Here is a 16,560-nt window from a genome sequence, read left to right as displayed (position 1 = left end):
TGCTGGGTAAGCACTCTTAAATAGCCAAACTCTGGAGGTCCCTCAGCAGAGATTTTACAACATAATGATCTACAAGAAGAAAGCAGTGTGAAAGATTATTAGTAATCTCTCTGTCAACTGAAGCAATAACAAACTAGCCACTTACCTACTTTCATTTCTATTTTAAAATAATAATAATCAGAGTTCAAACAAAGTATTTATATACCAAACAATCAGAGAAACATAGAATATCCTGAGTTGGAAGGGACTCGCAAGGATCCCTGAATGTCAACTGAGAAGCAAAAGTTATGGTTAAATCCTGACTAGTCCCACAATACAAATCACAGAAAAGGGGAAGGGAATTGATACAGCTGTGCTAAAACTACTATTTTTTTAATATTATTTTATAGGCCCATACTGGACTGGACCACTTTATGAAAACAGAGGCCACATTTAGCAAGATGACTGGATACTTGGGATGGTTTAGTTTGGAGCAACTGGAAGAAAACTATTTTAAACACAATAAAAGCTATTTCAATACTGAGTAGTAGAGATAAGATTTTTAAATGATATTTTACTAGCATTATTGCCTAATCAGTTAAAAATCTTATTTTGCAATTTATCCTAAAAAACCAAAAAGCAGTATAAAACCAAATTTAATATTATGTTATGTGTAATTGGTATATAAAAGGCAAGTCATGCTCATTTCCAAAGTCAAAAGGCTTTGCTTCTAGTAAGAAACTGGGAAAAAAAATTGTTATTACCCACTGGACAGCAAGAGACTGCTTTCACACAAGGCAACCAAAGACAATTGGGAAAAGGAGGCAGAAAACAGGGTGAAATGGGTTCAGCAGCACTGAAAAAGCTATGTAATAGAGAAGGAGAACAAGAGTGTATGTGCTGAGAGCTGCACTTCCTCTCCCTTATTTCCAGTTCTGGACCCTCTCTTGAGGTGGCATCACAAATTTCAACAGCTCCCACTCCCATCTGTGTGCTGCCACTGCCCCCATCACTGTCTCCTACCCTACACATTAAATAGACATATAGGATACAATAAATTGCTTTTGAAAAGTGGTCTCTGTTGACCTGATCTAATGCACTGGTGCAGACATACTGTGAGAAGACAACAAACAAGGTATGGCCAGGGGCTGTTCTCCATGCACTTTGCCTTTTAGAATTAGTCTGTAGGTCCCACAGGAAATAGATTTTCTTGGATCTCAGAGATGGAGTAAACAGCTCTGTTCTGTTGGAATTACCATTATGTTCTTCACAATCTCAGCCTTCTTTAAAAGAATTAACACTTAAAAGATTTAAGCTGGGGGGAGCTCTCAAACATTTAAACTTGGCTCAGTGATGTGACAGTGTTCCCTACTGTATCAAGTAGAACAGCTATTAAAACACCTCACAGCCACGAAGAATTCCCAGTGACCACTGCAGAGCCAAGAAACTCACTCTGCTGAAGAAGCATGGGCAAGTGTTGTCATCATATTTCAAAGGTTTCATGCTTTCTCAGTGATTTCTCATGGGTAGATCCTTACAGCACTGATGCCTTCTTCTTCACAGCCAACGAATCTATCTCTCTTCACAGCACAGCCAACAATCCCAACTCTCTTCACAGCACAACCAACAAATTGCAGCTCTCTTCACAACCAGCTAACCCACTCTTTTGTAGCAACTCTTCTTATTGGACTCAGCTGTGGCCTATTAAGGGCAGGCCTGTTCCTAATCTTTTATTAGGATTGTACAGCTGCAACTCCTCAGGTGTGAGACTACCTTCTGCACTATCTTTGTTTTCTTACATTCTATCTTTCCACAGGCAAGATCTCTTCAAACACTAATAAAGATTGTTACTAAACATGCATGTGCACTGGCACAGTCCCACTTTCAAGACAGGGTTCCTTCATGCCGGTGCCAATCCACACAGGGAGCAAAGTGGTTTTGACGTGTTTGCACAGAGGTGTGTGCTTAGTGCTAGGTCCACCAGGCCAACACACCTGGTTACAGCCAAGAAGCATAATCATGCTTTCTAAATACACAAGTATGCAATTATCTAATCACTAAATAAATGCCTACTTAATAGCCATTTGACAATCTATCTTTTGCATGCTTTGATGTACTTTGCAACACATTTTGGAGGGGTTCAGTTGGTACAGCTCTCCACCTGGACATGGGTAGCCTCAGCTTTAGAGGTGTCTTTTTCATGTTATAATGACTTAAGTTCATCTAAAGCACATGATTTTAGCTGGTTAAGCTAATTTGAGTAAAACTTACAGTAGTTTACCAAATGCAGTATCTAGCCACTAATTCAAGGTGCCTCTGCTCCTGTAATCTCTTTAATAGTTCCAAAACTGTTCTGCAAGATCTTGCCTTTTCTCACTTTGTGGAGCCACAAAATGGCCTGGGTTGGAAGGGACCTTAAGGTCACCTTGTTGCGACTCCCCTGCCATGGAGAGAAACACTTTTCACTACACCATATTGCAGAGGACCTCTAAAAATATAATATAGAGATGTTTGCTTAAACTAAAAACATATGTAGTACAGAGATATTTTGGCCCAGGCTTACCTGGGTCTTTATAGTATTTTTTTTATCTTACATTTACTTTTATATTCTATTTATTGTTATCTTTTTTGTGATTCACTCTGTAAAATATTTATAACTATTCATCTTTCACCAGTATCAGTGTTGCAGCCTTGAGAAAATACAATGTTGTGTCAGGAACAGAAAAGATATCTTTTTTCCCTCAAGTGAAAGCATATGTTAATTACCACAATCTTACATACAAGTTGCAGCTATTGAAAACTAAATTCTGATTCACAACACTTTCAACATACTAAAACTGAATCACAACACTTTCAACATACTGAAAAGACCTAGGCCTAGCTGAAACTTTGAGGAGACTGTGTACCCCTAAATTAAAAAGCTAATTTAAACTACAGTAACAGCAAATCTGAGACACTTCAAAATCTGGAGCCATTTCAGTATACAATTATTTTCTAATTCTAAAAGTAATCATGTTTTGAATGTAATGATAGAGGAGTCACTCTTAGCCTTCATTCACAGTTAAGATAGTTTGTGAGGGCTGTGTTGTGAGTTTGTGAACTGGATATGCTTTTGTTTCACTTTTGCTTCTGTCCCAAAAAGCTGCAAAGACACTACTGTCAAACACCTCAAAGGCAACAGCTAAAACACCACAACTCCCAAATCAAACCCAAATAACCTGCTCTTGAGAGATTTAGTAAAGCTGGATATTCTAACATAACCCTCGCTTTTTTCTATTATTTTGAAGGGCCCCTAGTGATTGAATAGATTTGGCTACCACTTTCTTAAGAGTTCAAGAATGAAATCACTGCACTGGCATGTAATAGATAGCAAATGTCAATGCAAATCCAAAATGCTTACAGGCTTTTTCAAAAAATATTTTTCACAGCAGACTTAACAGAACACTTTTAAATAATGAAAAAGGAAAAATGATGTGACTGTAAACACATCCCAGAGTCATGGCAGTGAATTTCCAACTCTTTTTTCTCAGCTATTTCAGAACATTTCAGGCAACAGTGCTGGAAATGCTTTAAACATTTCTTTGCCAATAAATCAAACAGAAGCAATCCTTCATATGCAGATACAATGAAGAAAGTACTGCAATGCTAGAATAAAAAACACATCCATGTGCAAACAATTTTCTAGAGATAGTGACCTCGTAGCTAATTTCACAGGTAACTTGATTCCACCCCTTTATCTCATATGCATAGTGGCCAAAACATTCTAAGACACCAATGGACAGCAACATATTTCCAGTAAAGATAATATTTCAGTATGAAGCATTTACTATTGGAAGGTGACAATTAAATTAAAACACTAGAAAGTGCTAGGAGGAGAAAACAATGCTCTGCCAATCTTACAGACTTTTTGTCTTCATGGTCCTTTACAAGATCTCAGAACTATATCCAGAATAAACTCTTCTAGCTTCATACACTGGGGAAGATTTGAAAAAGGTTTCCAAAAGTATGAACTACTACGACTATTAAAAATGCTACACGGTAGAGCTGCTAAAGGTGTGATAGAGCTGGAAAAGGAATGTAGAGGCCAGTATGCAGGAAGGACTGCAAAAGAAGTACAGTAGTTCTATCCTGTGTTTGAGAGTGAAGAATCAAATCGTACTGAAAAGTGGATGAAAAATCTGTGAAAGCACTAAACTAGCCTCTGCTAACCTCATTTCTGTCTTTCATTAAAAGCACTTTCTCTTCATATAGAAGTTTAACCCTCTTGAACTTCAGTTCACTGGGCTTCAAAGCATTTGCTCTTATTCTCATGAAAACCAGGGATGAACAGACGTGCCAAAGCCTGGGTGGGTATCAGGTGCAGTCAAATATGCATGATTCAACACAGGAAGAGAAATACCGGTTGCAGTTGCAGACACTGACTTTGGAAGAAACAGTCAGGCCCAGTCTATTAATACATGCCTCCCCGGCAGGTGTCACTGCCAAGATTTTAGGTGATTTTTTGACAATGGGATGGCCTACATGGCACCAGACACATTGGCATCAGATGGGATTAACTTTTCTCAAAGGACCTGGACAAGCTCTGGAATTGGGTCATGAGAACCTCATGAGATTTAACAAGACCAAGTGCAAGGTGCTACACCCAGGTCAGGAAAACCCCCAGCTGGGAGAAGAAGAGAAGTCATTGAGAGCGAGGGCTTGGGGGCCCTGGTGGGTGAGAGGCTGGACATGACCCGGCCATGAGCACTCACAGCCCAGAAAGCCAAATATGTTCTGGGCATCCAAAGCAGTGTGGGCAGCAGGGGAGGGAGGGGATTCTGCTCTCCTCTGGTGAGACCCCATGTGGAATGCTGTGTCCAGTCCTGGGGTTTTCAGCACAGGGAGCATGGGAACCTGCTGGAACACCTGTTGGGACCTGCTGAGTGGCCTCAGAGGAAGCCACTAAGTTCATTAGAGAGCTGGGGCACCTCTCATATAAGAAAAGGCTACGAGAGCTGGGATTTGTCAGCCTGGAAAAGAGAAGGTTTTGAGGTGACTAATTGTGGTCTTCCAGTTCCTGAAGGGACCCTACAAGAAAGATAGAGAGCTTTTACCAGAGCATGCAGTGACAGGACAAGGGGGGGTGGCTTCAAACTGAAAGAGGGCAGGTTTAGATTACGTATTAGGAATAAATTCTTTACTGTGAGGGTGGTGAGGCATTGGAACACACTGTCCAGAGCTGTGGAATCCCAATCCCTGGAAGCATCCAAGGCCAGGATGAATGAGATCTTGAGCAATCTGGCCTAGTGGAAGGTGTCCCAGCATGCAGCAAGGGGATAGGAAACAGATGATCTTAAGGGCCCTTTCCAGCCTGAACCTTTCTATGATAGCAAAGAACAGCACGTTCTGCATCACTTAATTAGGGCTATTCTGCCCAGCTTCTCTACCTCATGACAATTCTTCAGTTAGAGAAGTTTTCCTTTGTTAGGGGAAGACCAGAGAAGGAGGAGACTGCACTGAGATAAGCCACAATTTGTGTGTCAGTTTCTTCACTGCTGTGAGAATTTCTAGGCATCATTTCAGTATGTTTCTTATGCAAGTTTCTTAAAAGTTCTGCAAACATTTCAGTATTAACAGTACAAAATTTCCTGCCTTTCAGACATTCTGTAATTATGCAGTTGATATTATAAAAAAAGACGCAAGATCATTTATTGCCTAATTGAAAGCATTTCACGTACACATTCTTAACTGACCTTGGAGGGATTGAATGGCATCCCTAAATATGAAGAACCTCTGAATCCACAGCGATTCATATTTGATCCTGGAAAAGATTAAAAGAATACTCAACTAACTTGTTTTGTTGAAACATTTATTATAAACCATAATTATCTAATGAGATCAAGACCCGTTAGTTTAACACTATTCACAGCCTTAATAAAGTGTGCATGTGTCTCAGTTCCCAACCTTAGTTTGGTATCTCTCTAATTAACAAAAATAATAAAGAAAACCACAAGCAAACTTAACTTACTTATTGCTGTAGTGACAAAAGACAAAGCATCAATTTTTTTTTTCTTTAATTTGGTGGAAATACAGAAATTTTAATTTTGTGTCACCACAGACTTGTCTTCCATGTTCACTAGAAAAAATGAGAAAAGTACTGCTCCCCTGGGAAAATGGCCAGAGTTAACATATTTTTTTATTCCTCTCTGGATTCTTGCCTGGTAATACCATCTGTTCCCAAAGAGAACTGTTTCAAGATACTTCACAACACGTTCAAGGATAAACAATTCACAGTTTTAAGCACATTGTAGCTATCAAACATTTCTGTCAGTGATACAGTGTAATTTGTTTCAAACACGTCACAATACCTGAGCATGCAGCACATAGAACCATGAACCACACACTATGGAGAGTTTAAGTACAGCTTTGCAGGGCTCAAATTTGCTTTTGCATGGAAAAACATCAGTTTACTGCTCAGCGTCTGAAACTAAAAACCTAATGAATGCCACAGTCAAACAGCAGCGGGTTGTTCTTAAATACTATCCACGTCTTCTAAGTTATTCAGCCTTTAAGCTAAAAATCCTCATGGATATTAGAGAAAATTGCACCAGAATAAATAAGAATGAATAGTTATAAAGCTGAAAGCTCTAAGCAATGTCACCATGCAATGTGGGCTACAAGCTCTGGCATAATTTAGCAGCATATTACCTTCTAATTCTAAATATATTCTGTATATATGCAAAATTTAAACTAGAAAGGTTTTATTAGCTTAAGAATTTCAACTTAAGCTAAGTAAGTTTCTTGAAGTATGTAAGTTTCTCTACAAGACAAGTCTTTGGAGCTAACTGATATGGAGCAAAACATCTGCAATTCTCCACTTCCTCCACAGCTCTGTCAAAAGTACTTAATGATTCTACACATGTAACAATTTCAGCCTGCTTAAAAGCTGGTGTGCCATAGTCGATGCACACAGAGGAAACAAAAAGCAAAAAATTAATAACTGTTTTATTATAATATAAACATTCTCAACAGAGAACATTTGTCTATTCACTTGCATAGTCAAAAACTTGCATTTCATGTTGCCTCAGCCTCTGCAAAGCACAAAAAATTAAATGAGTCTTAAAGACTAATCTAAGGTCCCAAAGGACACTGCCTAAAATAGCAACACAATTTCAAAAATGACACAATGTGAAAAAATCAGAAAGAGAAGACCTAGAATTCCTGCCTTGTAAGTCCTAAATTTCCTAGGCGACATCGTGTGGGGGAAAAAAAAAATCACCATTCACGCTCATTTTCAGTAAAATGAACCTGTGTCTTAAGTGCTTAAGCAAACTAGAACCCTCGCTTTGAAATGATGTGGAAACCCTTTACCCAGAAAACAGTTATTATGCTACTAACACAGCTATTCTGGCCTGCTGCAAAGGATACATGCTACAATTAAGATGGCTCTGCAGCTGAACAGAACTCGGCTGACCATTGCAAGATGGAAGGATTCATCCCAGAAATACTGATCCCCATCACGGGCCTTTTGGAGTGTAGCTTATAATTCATTCTAAAGGTAGAAATGGCAGCATGAAACCCAAGTTTGTGTGCTGTTAGTGGGTCAGTCTGATCACGTTCTGAGTTCACAGATGCTATACAAACAGATTAAAAATAAAGTACATTCATGAAATCACAATCTATTATTACTCCCTTCAGATGTTCAATTTTCATGTAGCATTTCAAAACCTTTCTTGTACTACTAAACTTCTATCAACTAGAAAACAGAATCTGCAATTTAAAAATTGGATTTAAAGTTGTATTTTTAACTGTATTGCTACAAATTTAAAATCTATTTTGACACTTTTTGTCAGTACTTCTCATCTCCCACTCCAAACTTCACACCCTGGCTCCTAGGAAAAACAGAAGACCAGCATGCCTTTTTAGGAAAACTTTAGGGCAAACTTTGCAGGGAATTTGATCCTGTCCTTAAATGCATTAATATGCTTGCAATAGATGCTTCCTAGACCTTCCTAGACTATTACAAGGGAGTTGCTAAATCTCTAGTCACAGTATGTGAAGTAAAAAATAGAACTCTAAGTTCGTAAAGGAAGCATTTAAAACAGGAAGTGAAAACAGCTTGTTTTTAACCACATGACTCTGGAACACTGATGTAGTGTCTCAGAATGGTTTTTTTAGCATCCTGTGAGCATACTAGTTGAAAATCAAATGAAAACCAAAGGCAAGTTACAGGAAATGACTGTCAGTTTATGAAAGAAACTGTACAAAGTGAAATTTCATCTTCTTTAAAGTTGGCTTTACTATTTTATTGCAATTTACCTGTACTTCTTGTTTTACATAATAGCTTAGTATTGCTAATCAAACTCTTCTCTTTCCTGAACCAAAAATGGGCTGTCAGAATCAGAAATAGAATTAAAAACAAGATAGACCCAAATTAAAAGTATGTGATCGCAGCCTATGTCCCTGGGGGAAAAACTGCTGGAGTGGCCAGCTCAGCTCCAGCAGAGTTTGCTGTGCCTCAGCTCAACTGCAGCTGTGAAATGGTACCGCCTGGTGTTCACTTCCACCATCAACATTACTTAGCCACTTTCTGCAGGAGCTTAGGACAGAGCAAAAAGTAACAAATCATAAACTGCTGTGTAAGTATTTGTGGTGGTGTGAAAGCAGAAAAAACACACCTGGAAAAACTTTTCACATTTGACAACTAAAGAAAACTGACTTTTTTCCAAAACCAAAAGGTTTCATGCTTAAATCAAGAGCTGAAAGTTTCCTGTGAAGAAAAAGATGCTACTTACGTGTCCTTAAACCAGAAAGTCCTTAAGGTATGTAAAAGAGCTTCAAGTGATGACTACAGACAACTTATCCTGAGAGCTCTTTTTTTGCAGACAGGGCATTTTTGTTATTGATATTTTGTGACTTCTCTTGCACGGAAGGATTGATAAACTTTTACCACTAATTTTTCACATTCAGATTATCCATGCATACCTCTGGCTGCAAGGCTTGTCTCCTTTTGCTAAGTACAGGAGTTTACATACGTTACTAAAATCTTATATAAAAAAAAAATCATAGCTTTAATCATAGGCTGATTCAGTCTGTACATCCAGATAAAAGTAAGCATAAGTTCTTCTCACTGAACTAGACCTTGTAATTGCTCCTATAAATCCAAGCACTAGAGGATGTCACTAAATGCAAAGTTGCATTCTCTAAAATGTCCATTATACATCCAGATAAACACTTCAAATGCAGCCATAAAAGAAAGTTATGCTAGAAGAAAATTTGCATTTTTGCTCAAGAAACTCATGATCAGAAAGCTCACATGTATCGCTGATTCCAAAAAAGTCAGTGTAATTTTATACATTTTTTTCAATACTGCCACATATGAAGAAAGAATCATTAATACATATCTGAATTTAAACTTTGACAGAAGTTTTAGGTCTGTATGTATCATGTATCATACTGGTTTTCAGTCTAGTATCCATGGGTCCTGGGGATTCAAACCAACAAATAAAATATGTTTTGGTATTCCTTTTGGTTCCATTTTTTAGTACAGCAAAGCTAGTGAAGTGTCCAGCTGTCAAAAAGTACAATTTTCTTCCTTCTCCTGTAGTGGGCTGGCACTGGCACTCCCATTCAACACAGTTCACCAATGCAACACAAAGCCAACCTTCTGTAAGATAAATAAATGCGTGTTTTTCTGCCACTGCAGCAAGCTCTCAAGCAGGGTCAAACAAATGCCACTGTTCCTATGGGGGAGAATGGTGGATGAATATGGCCAAGCAGTGTGCTTCCACTGTGTAATTAGATTACTTGAGTACAAAGCTCTGGATTCACTCTCTTTTAAAAGTGCTGAACTGGCCCTGAATGTGACTTGCAAGAAACTGGACTAAATCTTTCTTAAATTGCTATGAGTTGCACTTCAGTTAGTTAAAATAAACTTGAAATTCTGTCAAGGAGCTGTACTATGAGAGGAAAAACAGTAAAACACTGACATGATCTTAAGAACAAACAATTAGCTAAAAGAGGGTGTTTTGTCAACCCTTTCTCAATTTCACTAAAACTATAAAAAGTAACATTTTAATCTAAAAGCATATAATTTCTGCAAGGCTTGTAAAAGAACATTACCCTCCTCAAAATTTCAAAAGAAAAAAGCACTTTTTAAGATTTCAACTTCTTTCTAAGAGGAAACATAGTTAGGTCTTCTTGCAGTGACCACACAAAGAAAACAAAACCACACAGTAGCTATGCACCTAAATAAAGCATTCACTAAAACAGAAGGAAAGGCAACAATGGCCAAAATCTGCGAAAGAAAAAGCCAAACTATTGAGCATGAGTTACAGAAGACAGGGGTCCTTCAAACATGCAGAAGGCAGCAGCAAGTGGAAGCATTCAGCTAATAATGCGCTTCTGTGTGTGGCTCAGTTTGCACACGTGATGTGTTGCCATTCCTTCCTAATTAGAAGGGGTATTGATCCAGTCTCTGGAATACTTGAGCCAAACTTATGGTACCAAAAAGACATTTTTTGTTTGAATCACAGCTACAATAAACCCACAGAAGAATACAGTCTATTCTGACAGACCCTAGTCTTCAGCCTCCTTAAGTGCATTTTGATTAGGCTGACAGAGCATATGTTTGCCTTCTTACTCAGTAGACCAAGATCTCAGCATCAGTGTACTTTAGTTTCAAAGGCTACAAACCACTGAAGTGAAGCTATCATTAGCCATCAGATATATTACATACCAATAAATAGAAGACTACCATAGGTTATTACAAGACTTTATCTAAGAAGTGCTTGAAACCACCAAATTTTGAATTTTCTAGCAGGTTATGTAACACTCTACTGTAGTGGGTTGACTCCATCCAGCATCTGAGGCAAGAAAACAGAGGGATGAAGAGAAGACTCACAGAGTGAGACCGAGACAGTTTGATAGGTGAAGCAGAAGTTGTGGGTGCACAGCAAGGCAAAGCAGGAATTTTACCACTTTCCAACAGCTGGGCAGGTGTATAGTCACTTCCCAGAAAGCAGGGCCTCAGCAAGTGTAAGGGTTACTCAGGAAGACAAATGCCAGAACCACAAATTTTGCCCCTTTCTCCTTCTCTTCCCAAGTTTTTATTTTCATTGCTGAAAATGATGTTAGATGTTAGATGGTGTGGAGCTGTCCTGGCTGTGTCCCCTGCTATACCTGCCATGGGAAAAGGAATGCAGAGGAGGCAAAAAGAGCCAGCCTTGACTAGCATTGCTCAGCAATAGCTGAGAGACTAAAACACTCTTTTAGTACCAGGCTCAGAACACAGTAGATTGGAGGCTGCTATTAGAAAAATTAATTCTAGCCCAGCCAGTGTACCTACTATAACAGTTATTGATAAAAATAAACAGATACTACGTTTGTGGAACATCAACTACACTGTCTCCTGTCTACTGGAAAAAAGACTCTAAGGTAGCAGTAGTTCTCAAAATAATATGAATTTACCATCTTAAAAAAATGCTTGAAATAAAAATCAAGTTAAGTGCTGTGCATAAAGGAACCTTTGGAGGGACAAACATGAAAAGCAAAGAAATTTATTTTTCTAATAAGAATTACAGGAATTCTCTTTTTGACTGATACCAAATTTTAGAAATTCAACCAATGATGCAATCAAGAACAAACCCCAAGATTCTGTAAAAACATATTACCATTTAAAACAGCTTTTAAATTGGTTTTCAGTCCCAGAGCCAAACTTTGTGAGGACTTTCATTGAATACAATGCAGGTACTTTAGATTGGTGGAATTCCTCATTTTAAAAGAGTATTTTAATTTAAATTTTTATAAATCAATATTCCAGAGAAAGAGACATTTATCAGAATGCATGAAAAAATGCTGCAATAGCATGCTTCTTTAAAAGTAAAACGTTGCACTTTCTTGGTTTTGGTTTTTGTTGTTTTTTTTTTTTTTTTTTTTAATCTGGGCAGATTCCAAACCATTGAGCTTGCAATCTCCTCTTTAACTAGAGATGCACAAGCACTTTGAAACCAAAAACTTCAGTGCTGTAGCCTACCACAGTTCAGTCACTTCTTCAAAGAGGCCGAAAGAGGGAGTAGGAGCTCTGCTGCTGGGAGGCTGCCAATTAGCAAGCACTGCACCACCCAGGATTAAAACTATAGAGCCAATACATTTTACTGGAAGTAGACATTACCAGAGTGTGGGTGTTTCCTTCTTCACATTTAGTCATTCAATATCCAGCCTGCTGCTATCAGCATCATTAACATTTTGCACTTTCTACTGTCCAACAGAAAAAGCAAAAATGAAATACAAATGACGCTGAAGTTTTGGCGGTCAAGTGACCAGATAAGAGCAGTGTTTTTACCAAAAGCAAAGGGAGAACAAGAGTTATTGCAGTATGATACAAAAATACAGGACTGAAGGCCAGCTTGTTCTCCTAGTGAAAAGCAGATTTATTACTTGGAAAGCACAGAGTGCACTGCCAAAAATGCCCTCCCCAAAACTCCTCTCAGTTTTATGAGGGGATGATAGCTAGAAAAAAAAGGAGCACATCTCTGCTGAACTGTCAGCCTCCACATCTCCACACTGATATTTTTACTGCCCTCCCTAGGAGGTTCCAGACAACGGCAATATTCTAAACACTGACCAGGCAGAAACCCGAGAATTACTGCATACTGTCGCAGACAAACAAACAAACAAACAAACAGAAATGCCTGTTCTAATCTCTCTTCTTGCGAACTTCCCTCTTCTTTTGGAATCAAATCCTGAAAACTGGGATTAAAATCACAAAGTGAGCAACTCCTAGAAACAAAGCATGTACTGTGGAAAGATTTCTTAACAGTAAGGCACAGGAACCTACTAATCATTAAAAAACTTTGTAGGAATATTTATACAATCCAAACTCCTATTTTTCAAGAATCAATCCAATTTCAGGAGTGCAATACAAGAAAAAAAAATCTATCAGAATCCTGTGGTGGATCTGATGGTTTCTAAACCTCCAGAGTAAGAAAAAGGATTTTTATATTACTGTAAAAATAAAGCATCAGCAGTGTTGACTTCCATATACTTATTTCATAAAACTGATTTTAGAGACCTAATTTGCTGTATTTAGAGATCCTATTTGTTGTATATAATTAGAATAAATAGTAGAAGGAAACACAGAATTATCTGCCTACATCCATCCAGACAGGCAGGCAACTGGAATTGCCTTTTCTCTAAAAACCACCAGCCTGGAGCTGTGCCCACACCAGCATTTAATATGCCAGCACCTTCTGTCATAGAGCAGCAGTGCCTCACCCACGTCTCCCTCCCTTCTTCCCACCCCTTCTAGTGCCACCAGCCGTTCACCTGGGCTGCCACACAAAAAACTGCCAACACCAACTAGCCCACAGGAACAGCACCTCCCTAATTTCTGTCAAATCAACCGGGAAAGGGACATTTCCTGTGAGTTCCCTTGCCAGCTTTTCTGCTATGCACCTTCCAATCTGAAGACAGCTGGGATTCAGCAGCAGCATTATTCCTTCTCAAAACCTAGCGTAAATTCAACCTTCACAGATCTAAGGAACATCAGGCAGGGACTGTGTTTATCCTTTTTGCTTCTTACTCTTACACCTCCAAATCTCCAAAAGCTGCTGTAAAAAACCACACCTGTGATCACAGCTCCTGGCATTGAAGTGGAAGTCAATATAATCACTATTACACTTGTAATACTTTTACAACAAATGCTTTTCTTTTAGAACCAGGTGAAACATTCCTCTGAAATGCCTAAAGGTGTAACTTTATTATACTATTTTATACTGGCTGATCTTCAAATTAAATTCGGCTTTTTCTAGCTTTATTACTTGTGAGGGATCTATATACAAGATCTGCTCAACATCACTACCTGCAATTATCAGGACTGCACTTCAGGAAGATCAACCTTGTATTTTATAAAAACAAAAGTTATCCACTATTCCCCAGGTAAAAAGCAAAAGTAAAAATGTTAATATCAATTAAAAAAACTAAAAACTCACTCACTGTCTTCTGTGGGAAGGACCTGCAGGGAATAAATCCATTCTATTATATCATCTTTGTTCACCACATCTAAGGAATCCAACATATCCAGACCAGAGAGTGCGAAAAATGCAATTGTCAACCTAAAAGAAAAAGATAAGACTTACACTTCCCACCGTAAATATCATGGGGAAATTAACAAATGGTTGCAGCAACAGACACATCTATGAATTCTCAGCCTTTGACAGTGGTGCAACACAGAGCCTAGCTTAGAGTACATGAAAGTATTGGACAAAATTGGACTGGACAAAATAATGTTCTTTGTACTGAAAACATTTCTCTGCTTCATCAAGGTTTTTCATATAAGCTATCCCTCCTTTTATATAATAATGTTATGTCAATTAAAAATTTTCGTAAGGGCCTGTTTACCCAAAGAAAACTCCAACAAAACAACCCACTATGAAGTAAACTAGGTTATGATATTAACATATGAAGCACTAGTTCTCTGTGAGGAATTCCTACATGAACACTCCCCTAAATATGCATTAGGCACATATGCAAGGTAGCCCTTAACCACAGTAAGCTGCCTCTTATTGTGTCTCAAACCCAATTTCAGATGCTTAGATGTCAATGTCAAACAGCAAAGCCTACTTGGTAAGCAAACAATGCATAAATAGGCATATGGAATGAATTAACATCTAGAGGTACTTATTTCTGGTCCTTGGGTGTAAAGCAGTCTAGATGACTACCTTACTTAAACATCTAAAATTAAGCCTGGCACATTCAGGTATCCAACAAAGCAGTGGAGTAACTAGCATGCTTTATGTCCTTCTTTCCTACAACTTGTGTCTTTCCATGAATGTGGGCTATCATACCTGCTAACTAACACCTTCTTAACTGGGTTTAACTCAAACCTTTGCAGCCACACATGGTATGGCCCTGCAGGAGTGCATTACTCACTCTGACAGAGCACCAAAGCAACAGCACTGGGTTAGGAACTTGGGGGAACTTACTATGAGAGAAAATGCTCATGTAATGCTACCTTGGACGTTCTGACTCAGATTATAATTAAATGGATGTTTATTTTGCCACCCACACTTGTCTGTTGATCCTTCTAGAAATTCTTGCTCTCCATACACCAGATAAGATGATGGATTGTGAAACAACTGCTACACATGCAGAAACTAAAATTTAGTATGCCAAGGAAAGCCAACAGTTAATACCAACTTTTCTTACATGATTAAGCTGTAATTTGTATTTACCTCACAAACTGGTGAGCCACCTTGGCCAAAGGTTGGTACCTCTGAAGAGCTAGATGTGGACAGCAGTCTCCACAGCCACTTAATTTCTGCATGAGGTTCTCCATCAGAACCACAAACAGTAAAACCAAGTGAGTCAGCCCAAAGCACACATCCAATAGAATTATTCTAGAATTATTATTAAAACATAGCAGCCAAATAACAACACAGCAGATGCTAATCTCAATACAGTGGCACAACCTCCCAGGGTGACATTACTAACAGCAGGCTAGTAAAGTATGTATATTTACTGTCATTATTTCAAATAACTTTTTCAAGTAGAGAAAGCCAAAAAAAGTATGTTGCACACAAAAGTATTTCTTTTAGAAATTAGAACAAGAGTACACTTTAACCCTTCTGATGACTAAGAAATTGTCTTTCAAAGTGCAAAATTAACACTTCAAGGCTTATATAAACTTTTTCCATTGATTCAGAATTTGACCCTGGATAATAAATTACTAATTTAAAAAAATCACTACTTTTATTTAAAAAAACAAGGAATTTACTGTTCAGCCACAATTAACTACTTCTTTGAAACAGTGCCTGTATGTTCTGATTTTCACGAATACTGACAATCTTTTACTAGAATTATTAAAAAGACATTTTCACTCTATCTTACCCAGCTAGTTACTTTCAGTGAGGCACAATCATGTCAACATCAGCACTAGAAACCGCTGCAAGGTCCAAAACCACAAGGCTATACATACAACACAGACAGCAAATCTCATCGACAGTTAAAAATGCATGTGTCAGATACATGAACTTAAAAAGTGGTTTTAAATATAGTTAGGGTTCAGTTCACTTATTCAGAGTTGACTGTCTCCAGCATTACTGAAGAACAGCCTGCAGTGCGATGGAATTTATTTACAGTGGGCAATAGTGTCTGGCACCAGTGGTCACACACAGGTTGCAATACAGCTGTTTAGGTACTGCACCTCTACTCCATATGCTATCCTCCCTCACAGAAAATTAACAGACATATGTTCCCACAACAGCAACTCTTAACAGTGCCTCAGGTGACAGACACATGCCAAGAAGTGTAAAACTTTTTATCTACAGCCATTTCCACAGAGGATGGCCACCAGGACACTTTGGATAGCAGATTCAGATCCCTTTGTTTTCAAGCAAGGACAAAGACTACAGTTTTACAGAAGAATTCAAAAAGCATTGGAAGTGACAAATTTGAGAAACTGATAAAGTGTGCTACAAAGAGCACCATGAACTACCAGAATCTTAAAGACTTCGGAGACCAGAAAGTTGAATTCTCCTGCAAAACCCCACAGTGCTGACAATCAGTGTATATGAACACTATCAATCAGAATGTTTAAAAACT

At 38.3% G+C, this 16,560-nt stretch overlaps 1 protein-coding gene across 1 annotated transcript in view; it reads right to left on the bottom strand.

Annotated features, from left to right (window-relative positions):
- PGGT1B (protein geranylgeranyltransferase type I subunit beta) overlaps positions 1 to 16,560 on the bottom strand; it is a 36,920-nt gene that overhangs the window by 17,960 nt on the left and 2,400 nt on the right. Inside the window, 2 exon segments of the mRNA XM_084225724.1 lie at positions 5,712 to 5,779; positions 13,954 to 14,072. Of these exon segments, the coding sequence (XP_084081850.1) occupies positions 5,712 to 5,779; positions 13,954 to 14,072 (187 nt within the window).

This window comes from Fringilla coelebs, assembly GCF_963513975.1.
Source record: "Fringilla coelebs genome assembly, chromosome: Z".
In the NCBI taxonomy this organism is placed as follows: domain Eukaryota; kingdom Metazoa; phylum Chordata; class Aves; order Passeriformes; family Fringillidae; genus Fringilla; species Fringilla coelebs.
The sequence above is the reverse complement of the archived record's forward strand: the minus strand, read 5'-3'. Positions and strand labels throughout refer to the sequence as shown.